General features: G+C 28.0%; 3 protein-coding genes and 1 long non-coding RNA gene across 11 annotated transcripts in view; 2 read left to right on the top strand and 2 right to left on the bottom strand.

The window, feature by feature from the left end:
* Cip4 (formin-binding protein 1-like Cip4) overlaps positions 1 to 1836 on the top strand; it is a 95060-nt gene extending 93224 nt beyond the window's left edge. Inside the window, exon 12 of the mRNA XM_015330374.2 lies at positions 1594 to 1836. The gene's annotated coding sequence lies outside the window, so the exon portion shown is untranslated. The remainder of the gene's footprint in view (positions 1 to 1593) is intronic.
* Sclp (leucine rich repeat containing protein 20 sclp) lies at positions 63 to 9236 on the bottom strand. Of its 2 annotated transcripts, none has more exons than XM_015330379.2 (4): positions 8032 to 9236; positions 2032 to 2175; positions 1622 to 1789; positions 63 to 1432 (listed from the first exon to the last, which is right to left on the bottom strand). In XM_015330379.2, exons 1-4 carry the CDS (start codon positions 8186 to 8188, stop codon positions 1269 to 1271), a joined length of 633 nt encoding a protein of 210 aa, XP_015185865.1. In that variant the 5' UTR covers positions 8189 to 9236; the 3' UTR covers positions 63 to 1268. The 2 variants fall into 2 exon arrangements, with proteins under 2 accessions (XP_015185865.1, XP_015185866.1); XM_015330380.2 differs by lacking the exon at positions 8032 to 9236 and adding an exon at positions 3367 to 3604.
* LOC149031756 (uncharacterized) lies at positions 2182 to 18101 on the top strand. Of its 6 annotated transcripts, none has more exons than XR_016177421.1 (4): positions 2182 to 3314; positions 5950 to 6030; positions 6106 to 6290; positions 7479 to 8025. It is a non-coding gene; the product is annotated as an uncharacterized LOC149031756 (long non-coding RNA). The 6 variants fall into 6 exon arrangements; XR_016177420.1 differs by lacking the exon at positions 5950 to 6030 and adding an exon at positions 16309 to 16446 and having other exon boundaries at positions 3007 to 3314; positions 7479 to 7644; XR_016177419.1 differs by lacking the exon at positions 5950 to 6030 and adding an exon at positions 17962 to 18101 and having other exon boundaries at positions 3008 to 3314; positions 7479 to 7644.
* Positions 9992 to 20854, bottom strand: Pdzd8 (PDZ domain containing 8). Of its 2 annotated transcripts, XM_089174972.1 has the most exons (9): positions 19929 to 20854; positions 19662 to 19854; positions 19325 to 19587; positions 18163 to 19243; positions 17828 to 18090; positions 17220 to 17423; positions 16339 to 16488; positions 15541 to 15723; positions 9992 to 13769 (listed from the first exon to the last, which is right to left on the bottom strand). In XM_089174972.1, exons 1-9 carry the CDS (start codon positions 20322 to 20324, stop codon positions 13572 to 13574), a joined length of 2931 nt encoding a protein of 976 aa, XP_089031098.1. In that variant the 5' UTR covers positions 20325 to 20854; the 3' UTR covers positions 9992 to 13571. The 2 variants fall into 2 exon arrangements, with proteins under 2 accessions (XP_089031098.1, XP_015185858.1); XM_015330372.2 differs by lacking the exon at positions 16339 to 16488.
* Positions 20855 to 20908: the final 54 nt, after the last annotated feature.

The following is a 20908-nucleotide window of genomic DNA, read 5'->3' as shown; positions in this document are numbered from 1 at the left end:
TTTTAATATTTCATTTGTTATCTACAGACAATCTTTGCTTTCTTTTTTTTTAAATATATATATATATATATATATATATATTATATATAAATACAGGGTATCTTCTAGATTTTTTTCTTTCAAACGTTATCAACATATTTTAATAAGCAAAAATAAGACAAAAATGTAATATAAATGATGTGGACCTTTAAATGTTTTATAAAAACAAATTGTAAACAACAATATGAAATCATAATTAACTGGTATCATTAGTTGATATTATACAGATTGAAATCAATTATAATTACATTTTAAAATGCTATCCGTTATTGTGAATGTAGAACTGATAATGTATGGAAAATAGAATCTATTGCATTACTAATTTCATATTCATTTTCCTTCATTTATCTAAATATATTTATAATCTTTTATCTTAATTATTGATGAAACACTAGTTATTAATCATTTCGTATTTTTTATTATAACTTTTTAATAAATTAAAAGTTCTGTATTATATGACACTCTTGGTCTTATATTTGCATGTAAAAAATGTTGGTAATATTTAGCAAGGAAAAAATGGGACACCCTGTATATATAAAAAAAAATGCTAAGAGAAAGATTCTTTTACTTTTTCCTTTTTCATTAAAATAATAAAATGAATATTATTTTCAAAAATCGATTAATCGCAAGATTGGCAGTTGTATAGTGTTAACGTAGTCCTAAAATACATAAAATGAAGTAAACGAAGATAAATTTGACTTCTTTTTATGTATCCGAGAACAATATTAGTCAGATTAAAGTAATAATAACTTTAGAAATTGTTTAGTTGCTTATCAATAAGAATACGAAAAGTCGAAGAGACATATAAGTAGATAAAAAACTAAATCTAAGAAGAAACAAAACTATTAAGAAGAGCAATCGATTTTTTCCCAATTCGAATAAATGCGAATCGGAAATATTATCAAAGGTATCTCGAAAAACGAGATAATTGAAAAGTTACAAATATGCATTTTCAAATCAATAATAATATGTATATATATAATACAGTCGCTTGCGTATTCGCTTGCCGTCAGTCAAAATGTATAATATCGCTGTACAAAATATTTGTTTAATTCTTAAACTATGCAAGAAAAGAGGATTGCTTCTTGCAGTCTTAAACGAATCTCAACCTAGAAGGTTGCGCCGTAATGCTTATTCATAAAAAGTGAAAGCTAACTGCTGACACTTTCTTTGAACAAGTAGTTTAATGTCACTTTCATTTTTTCTTTCTTGTTTTTATCAAATTAGTTTCAAATAGTCAAATCTTCCCAATCTTCTACTTGTCGCGGTGTTAATTCCACTCTGATACGTGTCAAGGTACCCAGAAGATCGTGCATCCTAGGCGTTAATGGATTTGCTTGCAAATCTATGTATTCCAACGCTGGTGCATGTTTGATTCTTTCAACGTCAATGTCTGAAATATAATAGGAAAGTACTCTAAACGTTGTCTTTCGCATTTTTTATCATTTTTCTAACTTCTCTCTCTCTCTCTCTCTCTCTCTCTTTTTCTCTGAAGGTTTTTTTTTGCATAAGTATACCAACTTATTTACTAACCAAACAACATAATTGTTCTAGATTCTTCTTCTGTATCCTGAAGACTTACCGATGATGGAGTTATTATTGGCAAGAAGTCGTTTAAGTTGTGGTATCCGACAAGTAACGGGTGGCAAAGCGATAAAAGTATTATGCGAAATGTTGAGTCTTTCCAATGCTTGAAGTTCGGCAAGTTCTTCGGGCAATTTGCTCATTTGATTGTGACTTAAATTAAGTTCTGTAAGAAAAAGAAAAATAAACCCCTTTATTAATCATTCGCTTAAACTTTAACAGCGTTAAAAATGCCAAACCAACTTTGTTAAGTTTTCCATTTAGACCACTAGATGATTTGTCAGGCATAGAAAAAAAATAAGAAATGGTCGACTTGTCTTTGATGAAAAGTTGAAAAGTTTAAAGTCAATTGGTAGAAACCGACATTGCATTTAATGCATTAAGGATATTTATCGTCTAATTACTAACCAGTGATGAGGGAAAATTTGACTGCAAATTTGGGTGGAATTTTTGTTATAACGTTGCCAGATAAATCGCATCTTTTCAATTCTGTATGTCTCATCAAATGATAAACTGCATCTGGTACTTGCATTAACTGGCATTCGGACAAATCTGAAATAATAAAAAAGAAAATAATATATATATATACATATATTGTGTGTCTCTCTCTTAACAATGTAAATGTAGAGATCTCATTGAAAATGAATTGGCCATCGAATTACGACGGCTTTACGCTTTCTCTTGCTCGATTTTCTTAATCCAAGTACGGAAGAGAGGTACCGTCTGGAACGATTACGAAATAAAAGTATTCTAAGTGTAAAACGCATATATTAGATGCTACACACGAGTATACCTAAAATTTCTCTAATTGGATACTTGCCATATGGCATCGTTCAATGCACCTGTACAAAACTTGAAAATTTGTTATTTTTACACAATTCACAGAATATTATACATTATGAGAAAATCAATTTGAGAATAATCTTTAATATTATACTAATTCGTCATAATTAAACAATAATAATCCTCAATCGTTTTTATATACACAATTAATCATAAAGTTAATTTTAAGGGATAATAAATAATAAATATGTTTACTTGTAATGCAACGTTTCAAAATTCTTTTATACGAGAAAACAATTTTGATTATTATTAAACATTAATTTGTTATAAATGATAGGAAAAAATTTCTTTTATTATCTTGGGGAAAGTATATTCGTATTTTTACGTAAGATTTAATAAAAAATAAAATCAATATTTTTCTGATTTGTATACATGATTTTTTTTAACATTTAATGATGATTTTGAGATTAGGTATACTCTGGTGATACCAATTTTTCTTATCAATAGAATACTCTTTCGTAATAAAATTAATATTAATTGAAATATTGAATAATCATATTTCTATGTATAAGAATTTTGAAATATATATATTATTTATTAAATATTATTATTATTATTATTATTATTATAAATTATTATAATAATAATTATTATTATTAATTATTATATATATTTGAAAAAGAAAAACAAATATCCAAGTATATATATATAAATCATTCCAATTTAGTATACAAGTAATTCGGACAAATTTCAAAAAGCGCGCCCTAACAACGGTTATAACGTGAAGTAAGTAACGTATAAATTTAGTTCGTTGCAAAATACGATATACGTAACATGAAGCTCTCATTTGATCGTAATAAAATGTAGAAGAGGTTAGCAAAAAAGAAAAAGAGAAATCAATAATAAAGGTAAACAATTATATTAAAATTAAAAAAAAAAAAAAAATTCCTTTGACCATACCCAAATTTTCGTTTTCCTGTGCTTCTTCGCATCGCAATATCACTTTTGTCACAGCGTTCGCCATTTTGTTTTAAACCGACTAACTGCAGGGAGTTCAACGAAAAGTTCTCGAATCCGATATATTCTCTTAGGAAACATTCGTGAGAAATATTTATTTTTGTAAAGATCTTTCGGAAATAAATTCGTTCATCGTTCGTCCTTGACAACGTCCGTTCAGAAGATGTCGTTGGCAGATCAAAATTGCATTTTACGCATTTCAACGGTAAATTATTATTTCATACATTTTTACAATTTCATTTTATTTCGTATTAAAAATTGCATATTTAGTCATTGGTATTTTTGTTTTTTTCAATAAAAATGACGAATAAAAGAGAAGAGAAGAGAAAATATATGGAATTATTATGATTTCTTAACGTACGTATAAAACATATCTCGAAGATTTTCTTTAAATCTTGTTTGTGTTAAGTTTAGTGACGTAGTTTGTATTGTGGCGCCTTTTCGAATTTAAATTTGGCGCCAATTAGTGTCATGGCGGCTGGCTTTTCGTTCTGTCGTTCAATTGGTGCTTTTTTTTCAAATTTATATTTTCAAGTAAAATTCAAAAATAACAAAAATGTCTTCTTTTGCTTGGATATAACGAATGAATAAGTAAATAAGTAAGTATTAGAATCGTGTTGTTACGTTAGAAAGAAAAATATCATCGAATAGTTTATAAAAAAAAGAAGAAAAGTAACGGTCGTTGTTTAATACGATCAATCAGTTCTTAAATAGAAACTTGGATAAGTCATTGAACGTTAGACACCTACGTTAAAATATATCGTAAGAAAACGCGATGAGATAGTCGTGTTAGATTTAACGCTACAATATTGCCATATATATATAAGTAGAGGAATGATTTTTTGCTATAAGATAAGAAAGGTATCATGGCGGCAAGTTACCTTTTATGGTTACCCTTCCATTAAAGGAATACTACCCACGTGATATTTATATTTTCCATCATTTTACGAATGCTTAAATGTTTCCATTTGAAATGTACAAAATAATGAACATTCTCTATAGAAAGTATATTATGTGTATAAGTATGTATAGGGTGTCTAGTAATTAATGGTACACACTGGCAGATTCTACGTAAAAAATTAAATCGAAAATGTAGAATAAAATTTGTTCGTATAAGGTCCCTTATCCCTTTTATTATTCTGCATATAAAAGTACTATCCCAAGGTCATCGAAATGTCAATATTTTACGAAATATCAGACATTTTGCCAAAAAAGTTGGTTTGCATTGAAGAATAAAGTACAATTGCATTTATTAGGTGCATTCATATAAAAAATAAAGTCATAAGAATGTATTATGCTATATGATTATTTCCGCTATCATTTTTTTTTATTTTTACTTAATGATGATTAGTGACCTATCCCAGTTCTAAGAATCATTCTGTAAAACAGGGGTTCTCAAACTGTTAACATTTTTTACCATCATATAAATATTTCTCAAATAAAAATCAATACATTCCAAATGTAGGTGTTTATAATCAAAGAATAAAATATTTTAAATTTATATTATTTAATTATATTCGTAAATGAAATTTTTTACAATATTAAAATACAATATTAAAATACATTTTTCTAAACATTTATTGAAATAATTTGCGTCAAAATTGTACCACTTAAAAATAACGTAATTATACTACATTAATGGTATGATATGCCATATGGTATATGCCATAATTTTAAGACACTATATTAAATGTTTAATTTTTTATAAAGTATTGACATTTCGATGACCTTGAGTTAGTACTAAAAAAAATAAATTTTCAATCATATTTTTCTTTAAAACCAAAAGCTTTACGTGAACAAATTTTATTTTACATTTTCGATTTAATTTTTCACATAAAATAATCAGCCACTGCTCGTTTGTATCACCAATTATAGGACACCTTGTATGTACAGTTAAGTCACAGGAATATTAGTACCCTTACCCCCACCACCCTCTATCAATTTATAACAAATATTATTTATTTATAATGCAATGTTTCAAAATTCTTTTAAATTGATATAAATGTTTTAATTGCAAAATAGCACATTTTATTAAAAGTTAAATAAAAGATTTCTATATAAATATATAAAAAATTGATCTCACCGAAGTATGCGTATAAATCTTCTTAAAAGTATTATAAGATACAAAAGTAGTAATCAATAAAATGATACTTAGAAAAATAATATTATAATTGTATTTTTATTATATCTTACGTAAGTACAAATATTTTTGTGCAAAAATTTAACGTTTGGTCATTCAAAAGGTTACTCTAGTCACCCTAGAATTTTGAAAAAGAATTCAATCGAAAATTTGAATAATCCCTATTATCAAATGTGTTTCCATGGAAAGGAAATTTGTAGATATTGTATTTGCAAAAAAATATTGATTGTTTTAAATTTACAGAAATGGTAGAAAAAAAATGTTGAAAAAAAATTCAATCAAAAAGTTGAATAATCTCTATTATAAAATGTGTTTCATTTTTGTTATATAAAAATTTAAAAATATTGTATTTACAAGAAGATATTGATTGTTTAAAAAATTTACAGAAATGGTACTCAACAATACTCCTGTGATTTGTAATGTATATACGTGCATATAAAAAAAAAAAAAGGGATCAAGTTAAAAAGGTTAAATCGTCCGGCATGCGAAACGTTTGTATAAGTATCTCTATCTCTCTCTAACATACTATTTACTATTCCTAGATCGACCTTTCGAGCACATAGATCCATAGATTCGAATCGTAAAACTGTTGCTCTTCGCAAAAGAGATCTCGTCCTTCGAGAAGCAAAATTACTGTCGCGGTAAATGGAGAAAAAAGATGATTGGGAAAGAAGAGGAGGGGGTAGAGGAGAGAAAGAGGAAGAGGGAAAACAAAGACCGGACGAAGGTGTTACGTAATCATTGTTTCGATCTTTATCCCGTCTATTATCTATGTTTTTATACCAGTAAGACGATTCGCGAACGAGCATTTCACTTTTTTATTCCGTTCAATTTACGCATTTTCAAAAGTCCCGCGTATTTTCAAAAATTTATCACAATTACAAAACAAAGAAAGTGATTTCATAAATAGGAGAATTCAAAGCTTTATCTTGATATTTATATATTATTGATATTATTATTATTATATATATATCTATGTTGTTACATCAACAAGACGATTCGCCATTTTGCGATTATGCAGTTCACTTTTTTATTCCGTTAACTGTACGCATTTTTAAAATTCCCGCGTATTTTTAAAAATTCATCAATTACGAAACAAAAAAATTGTGATTTTATAAATAAGAGAATTCAAATACTTATCTTGATATTTATATATTACTAATATTATTATATATATATTTATGCTGTTGTATTAGCAAGATGATTCACCAATGAGAATTTCACTTTTTATTCCATTGACTGTACGCATTTTTAAAAGTTCCGCGTAGTTTCAAAAATTCATTAATTACGAAACAAAAAAATTGTGATTTTATAAATAACAGAATTCAAAAGCTTATCTTGATATATATTTATATATCACCGATATTATTATTATTATATATATATATATATCTATGTGTTATATCAACAAGATGATTTACCAACGAGCATTTCACTTTTTTATTCCGTTGACTGTACGCATATTTAAAAGTCCCGCGTATTTTCAAAAATTCGTCACAGCTACGAAACAAAGAAATTGTGATTATTAAATAAGAAAATTGTAGATTATTATTTTTCAAAAGTTTATCTTGTTACTGACATTATTACTATTATTATTATTATTATTATTATTATTTATAAGATGATCTAAAAACGGTCGTTATAGTTGTGTATAGTTAAATGCACGCATCGATGCTCTCTTGTTATGTTCTTTCTCCTCGCGGGAAAACTTTCGCCCGTAACCGTTTAGAAACTTTTCTCTTTATATGTAATCTAACTGTACTCTTGTATATACTCATATATATATATATATATATATATATATATATATATATCACAAACATATATATGTAAATAAGAGAGAAAGATCAACGAATGTATATTTATTTATTGTGCGAAAAAAAAATACATTGACATTTTTATAACGCAATTACAGATGGAAGGTTAGTGCGTCGCAAGAAAAAAGAAAACAAGAAAAAAAAAAGAAGAAGAAGAAGAAAATAACGGATAAGAGGTAAAGAAGCGAACGGCAAGTGTATGAATCAGAGGCGTAGATCGTGGCATTGATCAAGGTTCCTGATCTATCCAGATTTACGGATAAGGTAAAAACAACATTTATTATATACACAGGAAAACGAATTTTACTTATTTTTCTCGCTAAACAAAAAAAGAAAAAGAAAAAAAAAAGACAGGAAATGAATGTAGTATTGTATATAGTTACATTCGTTTATTATATATACGTATAATTAAATTTGAAATATATAACGTGCTTGGAAATAATAAAAAAAAAAAAAAACAAAAAAAAACAAAATGGTAATTGATATCGTTTTTTGCGCGTGATGAAAGAAAATTTTTTATGAAAAAGGAAAAAAAAATGATATTTTTGTTTGTATATATAGAAAGTTAATCGTGTGTTATCTTATCAAATATATCATGTTGTGTATTGATACAAAGAGATATATAGATCATAATTATTTTATGACACGTACCTAGATTACAATTGTCTTGAGCTTCCTCGCATCTTGAAACTACCCTAATAATCGCTCGACCCGCCAATTGGACGCAAACAGCCATGGCCACGTTCCTTTCTCCTTGCTCTTGAGGTATATTTTGTACCTCTTCTGCATTATACGCTGGTGGTCTCATCTTTCTTCCGTTTTTTTATTATTATTATTAGTTTTTTTTTTTAAATCAAAACTAATCCAAATAAAATCCTTTGTTGTTGTGTTATTATTAATTATTTTCTTATTTTGGTTTTTGTTTTATTATATTTACATATATATATATATATATATATATATGTATGTATAGATGTATAATTTTTTTTCGTTTTGTTTATAATTCACTCAGAAATAAAAATGTATCGTTAAAGATAAAAAACAATTTACTCGCAAACACTATAATAATATTTTTCTTCCCTCTTATATAAATAATAAATAAATACCAATTTGAATAAAGTAGTCGTCTACTACTCTTTCTTTTGTTTATTTTTCAAATGAATTATCTCAATGTCACCCCCGTCGACCAATAGAAAATATGTCATATGACTAACGGTAAGATGTCATTGGTTGATTATATTTCAAATGTATAATTTGTATATAATGTTTTAAAGGACAAAAAAAGAACTTCAATGGACGACACCTGCTATGAATAATAATAATAATAATAACAACATGCACAACGGTGTTTTCTTTATCTTACTTATTGTTGACAATGAAAAATATATATAAAAAAAAAAAAAAAATTTTTTATTCAACAATATTAAACGAACGTTGTCTTTGAACTAACCTGCGTTAAAGCATACGGTGCTATTTAAGCCTTCTTCTAACTCTTCCCCCACCACCACCACCAAGAGGATGCATTTTGAATCAGCTGACTACTACTACTTTGTTCAAACTCACTATCTCTTTCTCGCTCTTTCTTTCTTTCTCCCTCTCTCTCACACTCTTTCCTTCTTCCTCTTTGTTTGAAAACAGCTGTAGGGAGGGTACGACGTACTTATTACTTACGTAGGATTCAGAAAGAACAACTCGGACGATGCAACCTGTCAAAAGTGGTCTCACCTTTTCTACGAATCATATTCCAATCTTTTATTTTTCTTCTTTTTCTTTTTTTTCTTTTTCTTTTTCAAGGCCAATTTCGTACGGAGGATAAAATTGCGATTTCAGGAAGCTCAGTGATCTTTTCTTTGTGTTTACAACATTATTTTGTTGGTGTCAACAATTATATTTTTCTTATTTTTTTTCTTCTTTTTTTCTCAAGAGGAAATAATAACATTTATTTATTTATTACTATTATTCTATTTATTTTTTATTTATTATTTTATTTATTATATATATATATATATATATATATATATTATTTTATTTATTTACTGTTATAGAATATTATATTTTGTTTATAATTATTGAAAATAAAATCGTATGATTTTTAACATTGACTTTTGTTTAAACTTGAAAATCGTTTGTTTATGAATAAATTGTTCAATGAGAACACGTGCAATCGGTGGTTTAGTTTCAATCCACTACTTTTGTTTAATTTAGTTTTTATTACAGAGTTAGAAGGACAGTTAAGTTCGAGATTAGCGTTCATGCCAATGTTATTGTTCGTTCGGCAAGTTGCCCAAATAAATTGTCTTTCGCAAACTATCTATAGTTAAAAAGATATTTAATTAATTAATTGTAAGGCTATAGTTGGGACAATTATAATATGATTAGAATGATTAGAAAATATATTTAATAATATGATGATTAAAATATGAATACATGTAACACTAGATATACCACCATTTTTAGTATAACTATTTCTACCACACTAGTCAAAATGACTGGTGTATCAAAAAAATGCTTTTTGAGGCTTCCAGTCTTTATTTACTCTTAAAAAATAACAAAAAAATGTTTAACAATAATAATTTTAATAGATAAATAGATTTATAGACATTTTTAAATAATAAAATGCTGAATTATTTACAGAACTCAAATGTTACATGAAGTAGAAATTTTGAATTAAAATGGCTCGACCAGTCAAAATGACCGGTCTGGTATATCTAATGTTAATTCGCGTTATATCGTACGTGAATTTGAAATAATTGGTATTAATGCCAAGAAAAATATGAGTTTCATAAATTAATGAAATATTTCACCATAAAAATATACTTTTGTGAAATCAATTTCAATTCTTTGAACAAAGTATAAGAAGGAACGATAAAATTTGTTTATTCAAATGATATTCAAATATTTGTTTTATTATAAGTTTTTAAATTTATATCAAAATATTTTTCATTCGTTCAAACAATTTGAACAAATTCATTTCTTTCTTTTCTTTACATCGAAGATCTAAGGGAAAAATAATCTTTTGATAACAAAAAAAAAAAAAAAAATCAAAAAAGAAGAAAAAAGAAAATGGGTAGGATCCATTCATCACAAATCTCAGTACCCAAGAGGGATAAAATGTTTATATGACTTTACGGTATGTTTGGCGGACGGCCAGAGGATACTGCGCGTGCATTTCATGTACAAGAATAGAATCACCGGCCAAAATCCCCCATGACTTTTCTCTCCTCGTCTTCATTTTGGCTTTCAATTTGGATGATCACGATAAAAGCTTCAGACAAATCCAGTCGATAACTCTCATAGAACGCAATCTACACTTATGAACAAAATATTTTTATTTTGTCTATTCCCCTAGCTTCTAGTAATTATTACGTATACTCATTTACAACTCACTTACCCATAATAACCAACCCTAGTAGCACAAAATATTGAAAAATATTGAATACATGTGTATTTAATAATAAAAAGAGATTCACACACATAATGTCTTTTTAATATTAAATACACATGTATTCAATATTTTTCAATATTTTGTGATACTAGGAACATTCAAGAAATTATTTTACTTATTTGTTTTTATCAATTTACAATTAACAAATATTCATTTTTCTTTTAAAATACAGTTAAAAATTAAATTTAAAAAATATATATATTTTTATTCTTCAATTATAAATACTTTTTTTTATTCGTTTATAAATATAATTGTAATAATTAATTGAAAGAACTAAATAATAAATATACGCGTGGTTTTACAAAAAAAAAAAAAAAGAAAAGAGTTTTGAAATTCATGTTATTGAAATTATACGTTTTTTTTCTGTCGAATGAACTTGGAAAAGATCTCCGTGGAAATCTTTGTAAGAAAAACTGTTTGCCAAGTTGAGAACGTTGGCCCTATTAAAGCATCAGAGCTTTGACGTCGATTCTTTGTGCGTTCTCGTTTTCAAACTGCGTCTTTCTTTGCGTTTTACGTATTTTTGTGTTTACCGTATACACTTCGTTTGGTATAACGACGATGGAAACATTCCTAATAATAATAATAATAATAATTGTTCATTGGAAAAGATTTCGATTTTATTAACATCTTTGGTAGGATAATATATATGTATATATACATATACATATATATTTTTTTGTTTAAATATTGAAAAAAAAAGCAGCTGCAATTTATATAACGGATATATTTATCTTATACGTTAACAAGAGACATTTTGTTTGTTTTGTTTCTTTTCTAACATTTTTACTAAATTTGCAAAACACTGTGACAAAAATACAATGAATCACAGTACTATTCTCATTGTAAATTTGTAAACAATTGATACTTGCTTTAAGTGCAAAATTTTTTAAATTTTATACACAAAAAACCTCTTCTTTCAGAATTAACAAACTTTCAAATTGATATAAATGTGATTGCAGAATCATTTTATTGTTATGGAGAAATATAATTTTACTTAAATGAACAAAAATTGTGTATGTGTGGTAAAGAGTATTATTTTTTTTAATTTTAATAATTTTAAAATTTAGTAATTTTAGTAATTAAAATTTTCTAAATTTTTCTAAATTTTCTTTTGAATCTTTTAATTTTTGTTTTTTGAGACAATTGGAGACACATTTTGAGATCAATTTTCTTATTCAATTATGTATAATTTTATTTCTGTTATAATAAAATGTTTTTTTTTAATTGCAATTAAATTTATATAAATTTTTAAAATATGTTTTCTCGTATAAGAATTAGAAAACATTACAAACAAATATGAATTGTTTCAAATTTACAATAGTAGTACGAATTACTCCTATGACTCACTGTATATATATATATATATATATATATATATATATATATATATATATATATATATATATATATATATATATATGTATATGTGTGTGTGTGTGTTGTGTGTATACGTGTATTTAAAGGCTATGGATGGATTTCTACTGATATTATTAATTTTCTTTTATGTAATACTAAATATATATACTATTAATTGGAAGATTACTTAAAAATCAGTCAGAATTTTGTTAAATATATTTTTCGTTGTTGTATAAGAAGAATAATACGTTGTTGTTAGGCCCAAATTATTGGGATAATATGATATACATTTTGATTGCGAAATATATTAATTACAATTTAAATATATCACAAGTTAGAGTTAAAGAAATATGAAAAACATTGTGAAAAATACAAGGAAAAAGACGTTAGAAAAAATACATCAGTAATCATTGCTTTAGTTTCCGGTTCTTGAAGTTTCTTCTTAATCATTCATTCAATCGGTAAAACACTGTTAATCCATTCAATTTATACTTCATTAATAAATTATATGTATATATATATATATATATATATATAATGTAGCGAATATGTACTCGTATATCTTGTACTTAGTTTTTTCTAGAAATATACAATCTACTATAAATATAAGTCTTAAACGTTTTGGTGTTTACTAGGGACATACCAATCTTATCGCAATAATATATTTTTGAGTATTATATAAGTTGAAAGTTCACAATCATATAGTAATATCAATACGACTAATATCATTCATGCGAAAATACGCATGCAATTAATTTGTTAATTCAAGCAATCGAATAATATATCTCGAGTTTTCTAAAATAAATAATCTATGTTAGAATATTTAGTTAAATTCACAAATTGACTAACGTAGAATAATAGAGAAGAACATGGAAATATTAGAAAAAGAAAAAATGTTTTTCTTCATTCGATATATAATCTTTGGAATATATCTCTAACGCTGAACGATAATACCCACCTAGAGTGCGTAAATAAGTTATTTCGTTTTGAAAGTTATCAGATCATACGTATCATGATTTTGCGTTGTATTTTTACTTGCCATTAGTTGCCATGCAAACGTGTAACCACTAAAATCATTTTTTCTTGTGCAATAATGATTCATATTTGTTTCTTCGTACCGTTAGTTCATTCACTAATTTTGCATTCTTGGTCCAAAGATTGAACAAAATGAAGACAAAAATAAGAAACAAACTATAGCTGCTTTCAATTTATCACTTTTGTTGCATCTTTGTCATTTTCAATAATATAATACGCTTTGATATATCAACTTCATATTTATAACATATTATTGTATGGTATGCAAATTTATCGTTAACTCCAAACTCAAATTTTGACACGTTAGGTGAGTTTTATCATGTCAGTGTCACACATATGCTTCAATTGAAATTCAATTTTCATTTTTTGTTTTATCTAATGTTTCTTGGGCGTGCTGCAAACCGGCACAATAATGAAGAAGTAAGACACTCAACGCTTGCACTCGTAAATCACTCTGTGCAATTAATTTAATACTATCGTTTTCTCCGCTTTGAGATAATTCTAATCTTGAGGTAGTTTCAGCATCTAGGGCAGTTTTTAGTTTCCCTATCTGTGATAAAGTCAAATAAATAAATATATATATATGGATATAAAAATATAAAAGATATTTATGAAATTTTGTATATATATATATATACAGTGGCGGCCATATACTTACGTACACCTAGCAAGATCATATTGAAATCGTTGTATATATGTTCATTCAAGAGATATTCAAAAACCAATTTAATTTTTTATTAGTCCCTAGCATACATTATTAAATGAAAAAAGAAAGGATTCTTTGTTCATATTCAGAGAATTTTTAATATTTTTCTATTCCTAAGTAAAATTTCTTGCGGACACATACTTACGTACATACGGAAATATTTATATTTTTATAGATATTTTCAACTGAAATTAACTTAAATTAACTCAAATTAAATTAATGCGATTAATATTTAGTAGCTAAGCCCTTATTCCTTAAAACCTTGGCACACTTACGTTCCATAAATTCGATAAGTCGAACGCATCGACTAACTGGTATTAAAGATCAAGCTTCTTTAATTATGGCATACAATTCGTTAATATTTGATGACTTTTGTTTTTTTTTTACATGTTTGTCCACATCAATTCATAACATTTTAATGGGGTTTAAAGTTCGGAGATTGTGCTGGCCACTTCATTAAACTAATATTTTTTTCACTTAAAAATGATTTTACCACACGTGCGGTGTATTTCGGATCATTATCTGCTTGATAAATCAAATCATGCGGCATATACTCCTCAGCAAATGGTATTAACTGATTCTTTACAATATTTAGATAAACAAATTTGTCCATAATACCTTCGACGTGATGAATAGGGCCCGTACCGTTTATAGTCATTGCACCCCATACCAATACCGATCCACCGCCATCTTTTACAGTAGGTCTTAAACAACATTTCTTATATTCTTCACCTCTCCGACGTCTAACATACACTTTCCCGTCAAAACCTAATCTAATGAACTTAGATTCGTCCGTAAATATAACTTTGAACCATTGTTCGAGTGTCCAATTAATATGCTCTTTTGCGAAAGAAATCCGGGCCCAGCAATTCTTTTCTGATATGAATGGTTTTCTTCTGGTAGCACGCCCATTTAATTGAAATTCATTCAGTCGTCGTTGAACAGTCCTTTCACTTATTTTAGTATGTAAATTTACAGTTATCTCTTTATATATATCAACTGCAGTTTTAAATCTATCACCTTCAGATAGACGATGAATTTTTCGGTCCGTTCTTCTATCAGTTTTTTGAGGTCTTGACTTACGAGGAATGTTATCCGATGTACCATTACGTTCAATATATTTGACTGCTTGCTTAATGACATGCCATAACTGACAGTCCCAGTTCTGCAGATATTTGTCGATATGATTTTTCACTTTTGCGGAGACGTTGCACTAATCGTCGTTGTTCTGGCGTAATATTTTTTAACTTACTCATTACGAAAGACTTTATATCACGTCTAATTTATTCAAATTGTCGATAGAAACTTAAGAATACTGTTTACATTCTCAAAATTGAGCATTTAATACGACAAATCTCAGTATACGTAAGTAGCTGTCCGCTGCGAAATCTGTACCTCGGAATACAATGTTTACAAACAGCTTTATTTTTTGGAATTCATAGAAACGCTTTTGTTGGTAGATGCTTAACGATCAAAACTTCTTAGAAATAAAACATTGAATCAGATAGATAAGTATAAAAAAAAACATAAGAAAGTTTAAAAGTTAAAATGTGAAGTGTACGTAAGTATATGGCCCCCACTATATATATATATATATATTAAAAATAACAATTACCATATCGTTCATTTTCTCAACGCGTTCTAATGGCTCCAGATACTTATATAAGAATTTTCCGGTATCCTTAGCTCTAGACATAAGACCGTCATCCAAATCACCTGCCACGAGAGGAGCTGCCACGCTTGGTTCAGCACTTTCCAGAAGTTCAGGACTTATACCCAAACCTCCAACCAATGAACTCTAGATGTTTCAATGATTTAATAAGACTTATTAAAATATCCGCAAGATCACGCCAGAACGATCTTGACCCTAAGAGCACGATTTATTTCAAAAAATTGTAATGTTATAGAAGCACACGATTATGAAATAAATTTAGCCAATATCGCATTTACCTGATCTAAAGTAGATCTGTGTGTACGACTGCTTGATATAATTGTTATTCGTAATAAAAATCAAAATATATACACATTTTCTTACGTTACAATATTCTTCCGCATTAATAACACAGTTCGATATAGTTTAACGAGTAATTATTGTATCTATTTGTATCATAACATGCAAGGAAATATTGTTAAGTTATGCTATTGGATCTTTCATGCTTTGTTTTGTTATTAATATTATATTTTTATAGTAGATTTTATTTTTAAAAATGGGATGATTGAGATTAATTTTAATGAGAATAAATATATGAAGCTAAGCGAAAAGCTACTAATGCGTATACATCTACAAAGAAAATATTATCGATTAATGTTATTAACGTTTGTAAAATTATAATATAATGTGCAATGAATTGCGTGTCGTAAAGCGAGCTTTCTCCAATTTAAGCAAAGTACGTGGTGTGTCAATAAGGTCTACCTTGCGGGATGCACAGGGACTTGGGGGAAGACTTCTAGATGCCAGACCGATACCGGAAGTTGGTGGAGCCAAACAACTAGTACTCCCAGCTTTCTTCAGGCCCAATAGCGTGTTAGCTATACTAGCCTTCATGGCCATCATACTTGCACCCTGATTAATTGACGAATGGATATTTCAATTGTTTATATGTATTTACAAAATACCGACGATGTGAAGTATCCGTAAAGTTAAATAGTTGGATATGATATATAAGCTGGCAGTATATAGACATCTTGTATACACATTTTCTCCTTTTATAACTTTGTACCATGTAACGAAGAAGCATATTGAGATTAAAGATTCTATTATTAGCCTTGAAAATTCAATAAACATTTGGTGGTATCAAAAGCAAAGGTCAAGGTGCAAGCCTACAAAAAACCGTCATCATCCCGAGTGTAAATGCTCCTTTTTATTGCCAACATAGCTAACAATTATTTTGTTTTTTTTCTCTTTTTTTTTTTTTGTACATAATATCGAGAATGGACTAGAATTATTACAAGTCCATTGATATTTGTGTTAATCCTTTTTCGATTATAAAATTAAGGAAAAAAGAAAATAAAAAAAATAGAAGAAAAAATCGAAGTATTTTAACCAAAAAAATAAAAGTTTTTTGTTTTTGTTTTTTCATATCTGTACGTTTGTGTTCGTTTTTTTTTAACCTCTATTTTGTTTTTTTTTGTTCTTGTAAATGATATTATCACATTGATATTAAATTCAAGGTAAATTTACCAAAATTCACCAAAGCTATATAAATACTGGATGGACAATATTTCAAAATTGTCAATGTATTATGTTCAATATAATAAGACATTGTGTGTGTGTGTGTGTTATGTCTTGAGTACCTGAACATTTTCTTCACAACCGGTAAGAGATATCTCCGGACTTGACTCGCCAATAACAGCAGTAGGCTCTATTTCATCTGCTTCTAATGCCAATGCTGCTAAAGTTTCTGAACCGCATATTCCTGATGCTTGACAACGAACTTCACACTTTTTATGACACACCATACCACAATCTCTGCATTGTATCGCATCTTTCAACCAAATCTAAATAAAATAATAAAAAGCTGATATAGTTGATAAGTTATTTATTTATTAAATTAACCCCTTGTACTATTTTTACGGGTCTGACTCGTAATCAACCAAACATGAATGTAACGAGTCGTACTCGTGCGCTTAATATCAGAAAAGTATGAATGTTGAATAAGATCTTATCTCTTTTCTTTTCTTCTTTATATGTATGGGTATTTTATATTTTGTTTCCCAATACAGTTTACATGTTACTTAGAATACATTCTTGTAGTCCAAATAACATTTGAAAACTAAAGTTTCGAAACACTCGTTTCTTTTCGCAACCATTCAAGTGCATGGGTTAGGAACGGCTTGTTCCGAATTTTAGCGTAGTGCAAGGGGTTAATAATAATAATTAATAATTTCTTGACATTTTATACCTTTTTCGTGCAAAAATCGCAATGAGTTACTCTGTGGAAGTGAGTTCTTATAAAATCATGGAGTTTTTTTTCAGTTACTTCTTCGTTTTGAATTGGTTGAGCTCTAACTGTTTCTACATTTTCTTTTTTTACAGATTCATTAGAGATATGACGATTTGGCACATTGCTTTCCCACATGTAAGACATTAAAATGTCCCCGAAACAAAGCGTTGGATCAAAACCGGAGTATCCTTGCAATTTATTATTGGCTGTAGCTAAAGAAGCTATAAAAGATGAAATTATTTAATGAAAGACAGATAAGTAGTTGAATATTAATATTCATAATATATACATACCACTTTCCGGTGGCAATAAAGCATGAGATTTGAGATAATGACCAGTCGAAGATGTAGCACACTGTGCTACAATTAATTTTATAGGAGCGTTAATGTATCCTAATAATTTAGGAGTATATTCATAAGATTTAACACGACCCCATACACCTATATTTAAATAATGCTGCTCGGAATCTATTTGAAAATGTCTAGTTTCTTCGAAAGTAATCAAAGAAGCAAATCCTTTTTCTTTCGTAGTATAATATAAATCTGATAAATTAGTAACATTGCTATCATCGATAGGATAATATTGGACATTGCTAGATGTCGTTGATTGACTGGAAGCAGTTGAGATTCTTCTAGATGGTGTTTCAGGCATTTGAGTTGTTTCTTCTGCGATATGTGTACTACTACTTCTTCTTCTTCTAAATAATCTACTAGAAAATTCTAACTTATCTACATTCTCATTATCGGTATCTTTTGAATCTAACAATTTAATGGGACTTTCCAATTTCATTTTGCTAAGATCATCCGTACTGTCTCCTTTGATACTGGTAGAATCAATTTTGCTTGTTTTTTTGTCTATAATTTTGTCTATAACAGATTTAGTTTCGTTATCAGATTTGATAGTTGTTTGTTTCTCAGTGTCTACTTTGACATATTTTCTTTCCACTCTAATAATGAAACGTCTTTGTACAGCACTTTTAACAAGCTTTGCTACTTGATTCATATTAGAGATCTTTTTACCATCTACGGCTATTAAAATATCACCTTTTTTCATTTCAGCTATAGCTGCTGGACTTCCAGATACTATTGTTTCAACTAATACGCATACTTGGCCAATTTCAGGAACAAGTTCTTGTTTAAATACTACGCCAAGTTGTTGGGAACTAATTTTGCTAATAATTAAATCTAATACCATGTATGGTACACCATTATATTGAGTTAAGTGTACCCAAGGTGTCGAGTCTACGCTCATTGTGCAGTGTACTTCAATTTGAGAAATATCTTCTGCGTTGAGCATGCTAGGCCCAACATTTAATCTACTAACTTCTAATAACGTTACTTCTAAAAATCCTGGAGTAATTTGCATACCGGCAACCTGACATAAATAGAAAATATTTTTCAAGTTTTAACTAATAATAATAATATTATATATAAAGGATTTTTATTATCAACTTACTTCAGATAGGTCCATAACTTCATCATTTAGTCTGCGGAAGAATGGTTTATAGCGCATTTTGTATCGTGGTAATGTATGCTTTCGACGTACAGCTCTTCTTATCTGTCCAGTAATTAATGATATTATTTGTGGTTGCAATTGACGACCTTGAAATTGAGATTGCACTTCCAATTCCAAAATAGGATCAGAATAAAAACTTAAGGACCAATGAGTATACGGTACACGTGTGAATTGCAATCTAGCTCTACCGGTGACTCGTTTAACTTGAAACAAAAGTGTCAATGTTAGTATTTAGGATTAAGTAATTTGATAATAAATCTTTGCAGTATCTTGCTACCTTGCAGAGCCATGTAAGCTGTTTTTCCCAATAACATTTTAACGTCTATGGACATTTGAAAATTTCCAGAATAATGCAAGTCGAGGGATAAGTCTAACGATTCCAATAAACCAGTATCTGCATCAATCTTAGAATCAGCTACTTCCAAGCCCTTTATCGTTGGAAATTGGGTACCCAGATTTAAATCTCTCAACTTATAAAAAGATATACAATTATATAAATTGATCATAGCTCTTAAAATTCAATAATATTTTTTCATTGTTATACCTTTACACTGTCAAGTAACTTTCCAGTAGTTGACTGTGTTAAGAGTTCTTTGAACTCATTGTTCAATTTTCTATAAAGCCAGAGACGAACTCTTTCAGCATCACGCAGTTCGTTGAAAAGAAATTGCAATGTAAGGTTTATCGCTAGGTTCTCATTTCCTTGATAAATATTTTGTCGAGCAGTGTTACTATTAGCATTTGTTTTTTCATTTTGAATCTTATCAAGTAATTCCTGAGGTAGCTGTGCTTTTCCATGTTTCACTTCCTCCTCTGGAGGCTTTGCTAAGGGTCCAGTTTCCAAATATTTTTTCAACAAGTAAAACTCCAATAGTAGCGTACATATTATACCGCACACAAATGTTACCGTAGCTACAATAATTGTTTCAAAAATGTCCATATTAAAACTCCAACTATAAGTATTGCTCTCTTTCTCTCTCTCTCTCTCTCTCTCTCTCTCTCTCTTTCTTTCTTTCTTTTTCACTCTTTATTTGCCAGACTTATTTTTCAAAATTCAAAGTTTTGAATAATTAGTAGTCGGTAAAGTAATGTTAAAAGAAGGCACTCTTGATCGTATAATCATATAGAAAAATTAATAATTTATGTATTTATATAAACTGAAAATAACTTTAAGTGAAAAGCAAGAAAACTATTGTCAGTCTTAAAAGAGAAATTTGATTTTGTAATTTCTTTATATATTCTTATATATAATATATATAGATATACATATATATATATGTATATGTATGTATATGTATATGTATATATTTATATATGCATGTATGATGATGTAGGTATGTTTATGTATAAATACACTTTATAAGAACGTAGTCACACAATAATTCATGATATTAATTAATGATAACTTTTTTAAGAGAAATAATTTCACATTAAGACGTTCATGATGATTTCATAGTTCTTCTCCTCTTCACGGGTGAAAATAATTTGAAGTACTTTCACCTGCCACTTGGATACGATAATATT

This window comes from Polistes dominula, unplaced genomic scaffold, assembly GCF_049000335.1.
Source record: "Polistes dominula isolate Pdom_NZ unplaced genomic scaffold, Pdom_raw_medaka contig_78, whole genome shotgun sequence".
NCBI lineage: Eukaryota > Metazoa > Arthropoda > Insecta > Hymenoptera > Vespidae > Polistes > Polistes dominula.
This window is presented reverse-complemented; position numbering and strand designations above follow the sequence as displayed.